The sequence below is a fragment of the Telopea speciosissima genome, chromosome 2, assembly GCF_018873765.1.
Source record: "Telopea speciosissima isolate NSW1024214 ecotype Mountain lineage chromosome 2, Tspe_v1, whole genome shotgun sequence".
NCBI classification, from domain to species: Eukaryota; Viridiplantae; Streptophyta; class Magnoliopsida; order Proteales; family Proteaceae; genus Telopea; species Telopea speciosissima.
In genome coordinates this window covers 79,334,907-79,346,205 of record NC_057917.1, presented here as the reverse complement: position 1 = coordinate 79,346,205, position 11,299 = coordinate 79,334,907, and the positions used below count along the sequence as shown (strand labels likewise).

Here is an 11,299-nt window from a genome sequence, read left to right as displayed (position 1 = left end):
TGTAAAGTTGTTTATAGGACCCTCGAGGAAAAAGGAAAAAAAGGCCGAATGCATGGTGGGCCATTTGATTCAGATTAACAATTAAATTTGAAAATGTTGAATCCTCTTCTATACAATGGTCAAATTGATAAAGGTTTTAAAACCTGCAATTGGGATTTGGATTGGTTCCAATAGATTCTGATCCGGATCCGGGTTGGAATCGGCTTGGATTGGTTCATATTGAGTTGGAATTGATATATTCCAGGTATCTAGGGTTTTTCAGTACAGATTAGCCTGAGCCGGAGCCGGATCGAATCTGATTTTTATGACCTGGTTTCAAGATGTAACCTCTTGTTGATATTCCTAGTTTTGTCGTTTCTATCAATGCCCATTTACGATCTACATTTTTTGGAGGCCTTGTTGAGCAAACACATTTCTATTCAAAAAGAGAACACATGGTAGTTAAGTTGGAATCCAAATCTAGTGGCAGTCCACAGTCCACAGTCCACAGTCCAGACCATTATTTATCATGATCAGATTTACATACAAATCTCATAATTTGGTAATAATTTAATGGGCAGATGTTTCTTTGCCGCAGCGCAGTCTGGGTCCAAACACATGGGTTTGCCATTCAAGGGGCAGGATGGTCATTACGCCCAATCCTATGTGTGTGGGTACAACCGGCACAGAGAACATTTGACCTCATTTAATTGAATTTTTTGAAAGAAAGAAAAAATTCAAATTTGACAAATGGTTAACTAACAAAGTTCCAAACCTATCCAATATTGTCATCCTTCCTAAGTAATAAATCCAAATGGTTAAAAATGCAAGGCATGATGGATATATTTTTCCCCAATTTCTATCCATTTTTGTTGGGAATATATTTTGCGCTTCACTCTTTTGCACTTACAAACAAATAATGTGCATAGCCTCTCTGGAAAACAAGGCTGAAGAGCTACACACAAAGAATCAACAAGAAGAAAAGAGGCGCCTACCTTTATTTTTGGCTTTCTTTGAAAAGTAGAAGAATCTGTTAAGGAATAAGGAGGCAAAGCAACGAGAGAAAAGGAGGAAAAATGTGACTGCAACCACCGGCTTGGCTTTCAAATTCTCTGTATCTATAAATCCAAGTAATGAGCACTCAAAACTCATCTCTCTCTTTTCTTTATACTCATTAATCGGTTATAGAGTTGCAGAGTAGGAGTCTCTTCAGTTCAACCAAGATGGTGTTTGAGCTGATCTCTGCTGCTGACTCGTTGGTTCATGAACACATCAACTTCACTGGGATTTAATGGATGTGTTTTTGATCAAACGATGCAGGAGCCTGAGTCTCTTCTTTGCTGTCTTGTCTTGGACTGAAGGGTCCCCTGCTACCTTAAGCCCTTCAACCTCCCTCCCCCCCTCCCCCTTCTCTCTCTCTCTTTCTCATACATACACTCTGAAGGATTAATCAAAATGCCAAAAATCCCAGAACTACTACAACTTGTGAAGGCTGATTTCCATTGCTGAGTGGAATGATGCCAGGAGCTTAATTGGGCCAATGGCTCTCTTCATGGACTGGAAGGTAATCCTATTCTAGCTACATCTTCTTTCTTTTATGAGGTAATATTGAAATCAATGCCTCTGGGCTGTGTGTTTGGTATGTATTCTTGGAATAGATTCTCGGTGGTCTAGAAGACTAGAACACGTTCTTAAGCAAGAAAATGTCAGAATGAGTTCTACAGCCAGAATGTATTCTAAGAATGCATACCAAACACAACAATCTAATGGAATGGGTCTCTTTGTTCTAATAAAGCTTTAATCCTCATTTTTTTGTATTGATTTTGTATATAGATTAAGTTTTTCTTTTCTGATATTTCTCCCCTAATCTAAAGTTTACTAATCATTGTATCCAGTATAGGTGAATTAGAGGGTGGGCCTTGGTGCAATGGTAAAGGTTGCTCCATTGTGACCAACTGGTCATGGCCTCATGGGTTCGAGTCTGGAAACAACCTCTCTGCGAAAACAGGGGTAAGGCTGGCTACATTATGATCCTCCCCAGACCCCGCAGTTATGCCAGGAGCCTTGTGTACTGGGTACACCCATTTAGTGGATCCCATTTCCCATTGGAGCATCATACATATCTGTGCACAGGTACTGATATTATTGTTAACAAATCACTGTGACATGCATTTAGATACAAAGAGGAACAGTTCTATCAACTACTAATTTTTTTCCCTGTAATTGTTTACAATGTGGATCCCACATTTGATAGGAACCAATCTAATATTGAAATAATTGTGTTTGTAGAAGTGATCTATAAACTCATTTTCAAGCACAACCTATCATAGTTTCTGACCATATAGAAATTAGATTTATAGTTTAGAACAGTGGTCTCTCTGTCTCTCTCTGTTGCTTGTCTGTTTTCTCTGTGTAGGTCCCTTGTGCTACTTGAATTGAAACATACCCAGTGAAGCTTCAGATTTCAGGAATCAGGAAAATCTTATGGAGATCCTACTGAAGAACACAAAAGGGAAGAATTTAAATTCCCAACTACTTTGCGGCTCCTAGTGCCTTCAATAGTGGAAATTCTGATTAGTCAACAGCGAAAAGAATACAATTTCACATTCATTTATAGGGACAGAATATCAACAGACCGAATTACTTTTCTACTAGCCAAACCGAAAGTGGAATTCAAATATTCAATGACAGACAATTTCAGTTCCTCTGTTCAAATTTTTTTTTTTTCTTTTCTTCTTATTTTTCCCTTTGTTTTAAGGAAGAAACAGGTAATTTCAATTTTGAATTGTTGATTTCAATCTATAATTAGTGCAGTGAATGGCCTTGGTAGTGGATACTCTCCAAATTTAGAGTCTCGCCCCTTTGTTTTGGGTTTATCACGCGTTTTTATAATATCGTCTAGTAAAATTTGTTATAACTTTATTTTTTTGCCCTTTTGATATCACACATTTTTTTCTTCTAAAAAGGGTAAATCTTGTCATTTCATATGTGTACTCAACTTTTGATAATGACTCACTTTTAAATTATTTTAAAAATTCTTTATAATCACTATCTTAAATAAATTTTTGAAATAAGACAAGGGACAATTAAAAGAAGGTTTCAATTTTCCACTTCACCACTTTACAACAAGAAGCACTCAAGAATAAAAGGAAGTGATTCTTAGGATATGAAACCAAATTTAAGGGAAAAAAACCATTCACCCACGAGAAGGGATTAGGGAACACCGTTCAAATAGCAAGACATTAAGCACTCCAAAATCAAATTTATTCCAAACAAGATTCTAGACAATCACTTTGAAGAAACAATATTACCTTAGTTCTTGTACGTGTGGTCTATAAGAGTTATGAAAATGTTTAATCCTTCATATCCTTGGAATGAAACATGGATTATTATGAATATGGAACACTTAAACAAGGTGTCAAGGTATATAATAGGACCATTTACCCATTTCAAAACATGTGAAAGAATTCCAAACATTTTCATTTTTTTGGTTAAAACATTGGATATAATTTAGATTGGACTCTCATCCAATTTTAAAGCAGAATTCAATCATATAGTATCTGTCAATTTGTGAATTTTCACAAGTTTTATTTTCAAAGTGACCGACTCCATTAGGGATTTCTACTAAAAAAAAAAAATCCATTAAGAATGGAATTTGATCTACCAATGAATAAAATTTGAGCCCATCTCGGCAGAGTGTGTGAGGTCTTAAGTTCGAGCCTCTTCGTTCACATTCCCCCACCTCACCTCTAGAATATAATATAGTAGGATCTACCAGAAAAAACTAAAAATTGAGCCCAATTTAACATACCATGTTAACTTCGTGTAATTTATTTCCTACTTATCCATCCTAAGTTCAGAGGTAGGGGAAAGTTTTCATTAACCCACGGACCACTTTGAAGGATTGACACACAATTTTAGATCATCATTACTTGAAGTTCCGAAATACTCTTCAAGCCATTGACATATATCCCACCTTTTTAATGCCTTCAATGAGGGAAATTCTTCTTCACCATGGCTTAAGAAAAACTCAGTCCCTAATCGAGCTATATGTATCACAAAACTTGGGTAGTTATTTATTAAGAACATGTGCATGTACTATCGAATATGGTTTAGGTTCATGGTTTTAGGTATCGGTATTGCCCATGACCGATATTGAGACACATATTGTTGGTATCAAACAAAAAAGTACTGTTTTTTGAATTTACAGCCGATTTGGAACTGATACTGTTCAATACAAATGATATCGAACGTGACCGATACAGGATTTGATACCATGATTTACATCCATGGTTAGGTTGCAATCACAAGATTATTTGCACTGTGATCTTAATAGCCTACCACATACAAAAAAGAAAAAAAATGGGTGGGGGGGCGGAGGGCTGGGCCAACTACTAGTCCCAAGTTCCAACTCAAAGTTAAGAATGGAAAGTCCAACTCTACCCCCTATGAAAAAGAAGGAATTTTTATCGTCTATGATTCGCTGCTCAGTATAGTTCCTACAGTCCTCTAACAAGAGGGGGGATGGATTCCATCCGACAGAGTGTTCGGTCAGGGGGTGGAATGGTCATTTCGCCCCCCTTGTTAAAGAATTGTAAGAACTATACCGAACAGGAACCGTAGACGATAAAAATAGTTCGGACCTCATCAACACTGGAAGAAGAATTTGAATCCTTTCGAATGGAAATATACAGTGCATCAAACGTGCACGGTTGACATACAGTTTATCGAGATCTGTGTCCTACATTTGAACTTTAGCCACTAAGTAGAATAACGGCCATCCGTAGGTCAAAATTGGTACTTGAATCCAATTGATCACGTCTCATCTGATGCTCCGAAGTCTTCAATTCAGCATTCAATCTGGCGGAAGAGAAGCTCTCTTTCCTGCTCAAACGCCAATCTATTGATGTGAGAGCCGTTCATGGGTTGTCTTTGAAGATGGGTTTTCTCCAATCCATCTTTCTTTGCAACAATATCATCCATGCTTACACTGAACGCATCTCAATCGAGGATGCCCGGACACTGTTCGGTGAAATGACTGAACCAAATGTAGTCTCATGGACTAACTTGATTTCTGGTTATGCCCACATGGGGAAATTGACACAGGCAGTAGCTCTCTTTAGAAGAATGCAAAAACACAACAATGGAGAAGGAAAAGAAGATAGATGCATTCCTAACTGCTTCACTTTTGGAAGCATTCTTAAAGGGTGTACTCATACAAAAGACCTGCAAACTGGGATGCAAATTCACTGTGCGACTGTTAAATATGGGTTTGAATCTGACACATTTATAGCTAGCACACTTGTTCACATGTATGCTAAGTTTGGGCAAATTGAGAGCTCATGGAAGGTCTTTGCTCAGACCGAAGACAAAGATGTGGTAACTTGGACTTCCATGGTCACTGGTTTTGCCAACCATATGCATCCAGAGTTCAAGAATGCTGCATTTATTCTCTTCAAAGACATGATTAGAAATGGGATTTGGCCTCTAGGTGTTACCATTTTTAGTCTAATAAAGGTCTTTAATGAGCCCACAAGACTTAACCAGGCAAAGCAAGTGCATGGCTGTTTATTAAAGCTTGGGATTGAAGTTGATTGTCAGCTGGGAAGTTCTCTAGTTGACATGTATGGTAAGTGTGAGGGAATTGACGAAGCAATCAAGATCTTTTTGAGGCTTGATCAAAAGGATGTCGTTTCTTGGACTTCATTGTTAGTTGCTTACTTGAATAATGGGCTCTATGTGGAAGCTATCAATGTTTTCCGTAGGATGGTGGTGGAGAAGATACCGGTTGATCCATTTGTAGTTGCTGGGGTTGTTGGTGTTTGTTCTGGTCTAGAGAAAATGGTGTCTGGAAAGGAGGTCCATGGATTTGCCATAAGAAAGGGTTTCATCTCAGATGTTGCAGTTGGTAATTCAATTATTACATTCTATGGTAGGTGGGGGGATGTTAAAAAGGCAAAAATTGTTTTTCAGGGCATGGAGGTTCGAGATGCTATCTCATGGACGGCATTACTATCTTGTTTCACACAGACTGGTTTTGGAGAAGAAGCCCTCTTTTTGTTTCAGAAAATGTGTCTCACAGGTCTTAGCTTGCCTGTATTCATTATCACCTGTGCAATAAAGGCATGCTCTACAATTGCAAGCCTGTCTGTAGCCAATCAGCTCCATTCAAGGACTATCAAGATGGGGTACTGCGAGGATCTTTCAGTCAGAAATTCTCTTATTGCAATGTATGCAAAGTGTGGGGATATAGATATTGCTTTGAGGCTCTTTAATTCCATGAGTAGGAGAGACACTATCTCATGGAATGCTATAATTGCAGCACTTTCACAGCACGGCTTTGGAAAAGAAGCTCTTGAACGGTTTCACATTATGAAAATGGAAGGCTTCCAACCTGACAACTTCACTTTACTTGGAGTTCTAGTTTCTTGCAGCAACATCGGTCTGGTCAATGAGGGATATGAATACTTCAAATCCATGACCATAGATTACAATTTGAAGCCTAAAATGGAGCACTATGCCTCAATTGTTAGTCTGCTTGGTCGAGCTGGTAGGCTTGATGATGCCATGGTGTTCATTAACTCTATACCGTCTGATTCTGACGTCATGATTTGGGAAGCTTTGCTTGCATCCTGTAGGGTCCAAGGAAACATAAAGATGGGAAAATTTGCAGCAGAGAAGATCTTGCAGATGAAGCCAGAGGATCCTTCTGCATATATTCTTCTGTCAAGCATTCATGCTTCAATGGGCATGTGGGACTACAAGGCCGATGTTTTGATGATGATGAGGAATAAAAAATTAAGAAGGCAACCTTCTCAAAGCTGGATTGAGGTCAAAGGAATGACCCATGTGTTCTATATGGAAGATAAGTCTCACCCTCTCACCCCCTTTATATACTCAAAATTGGATGAGCTCAATACCAAACTGAAGGAAGCAGGGTATGTTCCAAATGTAAACATGGTTTTGCATTATCTTGAACCAGAACAGAAAGAGTATTCTCTCCAACACCATAGTGAAAAGTTGGCACTTGCATTTGGACTGATAACTACTGTCAAAGGTTCTCCTATCCGGATCATGCAAAATCAACGGTGTTGTGGGAACTGCCATGTTGCCTTTAAATTGATTTCAAAGATTGAGGATTGTCAAATAGTTTTGAGAGACTCAAATCGATTTCATCATTTCTTTCATGGAGTTTGTACATGTAAAGATTATTGGTAGCCCAATGTGTTCTAGCATATGTATACCTTTAACTCCACTAAAACAAAAGGGGTTTAACCCCAATGCCCCATGATATTTACACTTAACAATTTATAAAAAAATAAAATAAAAAACTTTACAAGAATTTTACAATTCTCCAGAAGTACAAAATGCTTCTTGAAAGTAAAGAGCTTAACAGAAATACCATATATGGATTTGAAGCACATCTATGAAGGAAGAGGATTCAGAAGAAATCCCTCATCCACAGTCAAGCAGGGAAAATTTGATGTTGGGCATATAGCCTATGTTTTCCATTGTTCCTGTTTGATTTTTCACTGTCATACAAATATCTACCAACCTCGGTAGTGCTGGATCATCAGAGATGAATGCATGCACTTGATTCTTCACCTCAATCCAGCTGCAACCAGGTTGCTTTTCCACTCCTCATCTTTCATGAACATCCTTAGTCTCTCCACCTCTCCCCATCAACCCGCCTCAGCATGTATGTTCCACAAGAGCACATAATTTGAAGTCTTATGAGGTTCAAATTTGGAAAGCTTCTCAGCAGCTAACTTCCTCAGTTCTAAGTTTCTGTGCATCTGAAATTCCCTAAGCAATGCACTTCATGTTCCTAGATTGGCCTTGATTTCCATTCTCATCACCAGTCAATAAGTTTCTTCTAACCTCCCTGCCTGGCCAAGCAAGTCAACCATGCAGGCATAGTGCTCAGCCACAGGTTCAAAGGAGTAATCATCAGTCATGGATTTAAACAATTTTAAACCCTGGCCAATCAATCCAGTATGACTGCATGCAGATACTAAAGGTGACCTGATCAAGATCAACCCCCACCGTTTCCCTGTCTTGGAAGAGCTGACTAGACTCACTTTTCAATAGCCATTCAATACAACCCAGCAATCGCCAACCGGCGGTGTGGTTCATACGCCCATACACATGAGTGCACGAAAAGACTGCTCAGCCCCAATGAAATCCAAAACTCCATCCGAACCAATGCTTCTGTATGCATTGTCATTGACCCCATGCTGGTGTAGGGGCTACACGACCGGTAGCATTCTCTTGCCTTTTTTGTTCCCCTCAATACCCACCTAATATAACTAACTGGGTTCTTTGGTATCGACAGGAGAAAAGGAGATTTACACAGCGCGCAACTCTCTCTGCGCTCTCTCTCTTGGCCATGACTCTTGCAACGAGTGGTAAAGCTGAAACGGCCCGAAATGGAGAGGTAGTGGTGTCGTTTAAGAATGCGTTTCTGTTACACTTGATCTGTGGATTAGGGTTAGCAGTGGCATTTTGGTTTGCCCATAACGTCTACGCTGTTGATCTCGTTTCTGATCCTGCTCGGACACTCTATCTGATCTGGGTATGAAGCTAGCATCACCTTATCAACCTCATCCTGACTCAGTCTTGCTTGTTCAAAATTCTGATTTAGAATTCCTCGAATTTGATATTTCTGCAGATTATTGAGTGTCCATTTGTTATAATACTTTACAGTCTCTTTCGGTGGAGTCCGGAGCAATGCTCAGTGAGTTAAATTGAACATGTTATTGGTTTTGTTTTACTTGATTGATTCTTGTTTTCTGTTCCCAGCATTTGATGAGAACTTAATTCGGGGTTAGTAATGGCTTAACAGTTCCTCCAGGCGGTTGTGCGAGGTTTGCTGGGGCTTCCCGCTGGTGGGTCTGAACTTGATTTCCAAAAATATGAGTTTCAGAGCTCTCTCTGTTTGCATAGCATGTATTTGACACAAGTGCCATGAACTTTTTTTTTGGCCAAGCCGGAAAATTTTTTTGATATTATTTGCATCTTTTTTTATCTGTCTATTTAATAATTGTATAATACATAAATTTCTGTTCTTCTTATACCCTTCAATGTGTGATGAGAAATGCATGATTTCTGCGTTCTTTATACTTGTAATACCTTAATGTAAGCATTTCTGCTTCTTAGGGGCTCTTCTGAATACATTTGGAGCTATTGTTCTGGGTGCACCAGTTGGAAGTCAGTAAGTGACATTACTTGCACTCAGGCACAATCATCAGAGAGTTAGCTGGGAATTACTGGTGCATGTAAATCTCATTATCTTAATTTCTTTTATTCTTTTTTACTATATGTATTAACGACTGTACACTTTCCACTTGGATATAGGTACATGAAGAGGACCATTAATTGGTCCCTTTTAATGTCCTTGTTCACCGTAAGTATCAAACCTTTACATCCCTTTTAATTTTCTTTCCCAAAATCCTTGCAAGATTCATCCACTAAGAAATGTTTTGAAGAACCTGAAGAGAGCCCTTAAACTTGTGTTTGATGTCATGTGTTAGGTTCAATTCATGTGGGTTAATCATGGAAATTCTCAGAGTCATGGTTAAGAACTTGTTATGTTACATTAACCAGATTTCATAGGCAATGCTAACTTTATATGTTAGCTTTTACAAGTTCTAATGTTCATGGTGCTGGCCTTTCGTCTTTAAATATCAGGTCAAGCGAGTCACTGCAACTCTACTCAGTGAAATGACACATTGACACTGATGCATGGTGATTGTCAACATGTATAGAACATAATGAATGTTACTTTCTCAATTTGAGCTCTTTCATGCTTCCCTGGTTTCTTTGTTTATAGTTGCTTATCTGAATGTAGATTCAAATATTTAAAGCTTATCTATTAGGAAATTTGCCAAATATACAATCCCCTTCCTTTGGAAGTTAGTGCAGTGTGTTCCTTGCAGTTTGTCCCTGCGGCTTCTGTTTTTGGTTCATCATGGAAGGATTGGCAACGGTTGTTTGCATACTCCAAGTAAGTGTCCCCCCCCCCCCCACCTAGTTTTTCTGGTGATCCATCTCTAGGTGCAAAGCAATAAATGGCAATTAGTAGGGTCATATGCTAGTGTTCAAACTATTTTCCAGGTTCTTCTGCTTGTATATTCCCAGTAATCAGATGTAATTTACTACATGGTGTTTATGATATGATTCATTGTCAGGCCAGCTGGAGTTCTTGATTATATGATCTGTATACCCGCACATGGAGCTGCTATTGGAGCTTGGTTTGGGGCTTGGCCTATGCCCCTTGATTGGGAAAGACCATGGCAGGTAATATTATGTTTTTATTAGTTTTATTTTTGGGATGTTTCTTTAACTAGATTTGTAATTCCTTATTTCTGCTCCGTGTTAACTCTAGCAGCCATGTTCACCTCCTCGGTTCATTTTTTATTGTAATTTTAATCCTGTCGTGGTTACTGTAAAGAAATAGAAAATATAGTTTGAAAGTTTGGGAGATGAATCTAGGCATACCTATAGTAGAAAGAAACGCCTTCATGGAGATGTGCTAGTAAACTCACAAGAATCCTAGGCAAGCTCTACCGGGTCACTCTCATCAGCTGACTAGATTTTTGAATCAATCTTTAGATGAGTTTCTTTACCACCAAAAAAGGGGGGAAATTTAATGTCTACAGGAGTTGATCTGCTCAATAGAAATCCAGATAATATGATGTAAGATAAATCAACCAGGTCGAGTATGAAGCTATGACGTTATATAGACTGTGCAGTATTCAAAGACATGTTACTCGGTTAGGAACCTTTTTGTAACTATTACAAATTTTAATTCCAGATGAATAAAGAGTGCTCGTCTCATCTTTCATATTCTCTAAGGTGCTATAATCATTCAAGTTGAAACTGAGGTTGGACTACTCATGGCTCATATCAACTCTGCTTGTTATGAAAACTTGATCCTTGATTCAACCTAGTGAGGATCCCCCCGAAACCCAAAAAAAAATATGTTCAAAATAGATTTCTAAAGCATTAAGCTTTTCAGTGCCCCAACTTGCATTATAACACACCATTCCAGTTTTTCAACATTGATAAAGCTAAGCTATTCGTTGCTATTATTATTCCCAAAATTGAACACTGTTATTATAATTTTGCAGGAATGGCCAATCTGTGTTACCTATGGAGCAGTGGCCGGTTATTTGGCTGGAATGGTGTTATCTCTGGGTTTCACATTAATGTATGGTGGAAGACAGCAGCATCTCAAAGGAGACTAACCTAAAGAGTAACTGTCTAAGCATTCTTCCTTTTTTTTTTTTTCTTTCCACTCGAGACAAACTTATTGGAT

The 11,299-nt window shown here is 38.5% G+C and overlaps 2 protein-coding genes across 2 annotated transcripts; both read left to right on the top strand.

Moving 5' to 3' along the window:
* Positions 1-1,166: 1,166 nt before the first annotated feature.
* On the top strand, positions 1,167-11,293 carry LOC122649496 (phosphatidylinositol-glycan biosynthesis class F protein-like). The gene is made up of 9 exons (XM_043842680.1): positions 1,167-1,406; positions 8,344-8,554; positions 8,651-8,716; positions 8,825-8,867; positions 9,139-9,193; positions 9,337-9,385; positions 9,918-9,985; positions 10,170-10,278; positions 11,112-11,293. The coding sequence occupies exons 2-9, from the start codon at positions 8,369-8,371 to the stop codon at positions 11,226-11,228; spliced, it is 693 nt and encodes a 230-aa protein (XP_043698615.1). The 5' UTR covers positions 1,167-1,406; positions 8,344-8,368; the 3' UTR covers positions 11,229-11,293.
* On the top strand, positions 4,723-6,725 carry LOC122649493 (pentatricopeptide repeat-containing protein At4g13650-like). The gene is made up of 2 exons (XM_043842676.1): positions 4,723-6,529; positions 6,618-6,725. The coding sequence occupies exons 1-2, from the start codon at positions 4,918-4,920 to the stop codon at positions 6,632-6,634; spliced, it is 1,629 nt and encodes a 542-aa protein (XP_043698611.1). The 5' UTR covers positions 4,723-4,917; the 3' UTR covers positions 6,635-6,725.
* Positions 11,294-11,299: the final 6 nt, after the last annotated feature.

Bases quoted from the DNA above. Each gene is read 5' to 3' on its own strand.
- LOC122649493 (XM_043842676.1), top strand. From the start codon at position 4,918: ATGGGTTTTCTCCAATCCATCTTTCTTTGCAACAATATCATCCATGCT.
- LOC122649496 (XM_043842680.1), top strand. From the start codon at position 8,369: ATGACTCTTGCAACGAGTGGTAAAGCTGAAACGGCCCGAAATGGAGAG. The intron at 8,555-8,650 runs GTATGAAGCTAG...ATATTTCTGCAG, and splicing joins GGACACTCTATCTGATCTGG to ATTATTGAGTGTCCATTTGT. The intron at 9,986-10,169 runs GTAAGTGTCCCC...ATTCATTGTCAG, and splicing joins CGGTTGTTTGCATACTCCAA to GCCAGCTGGAGTTCTTGATT.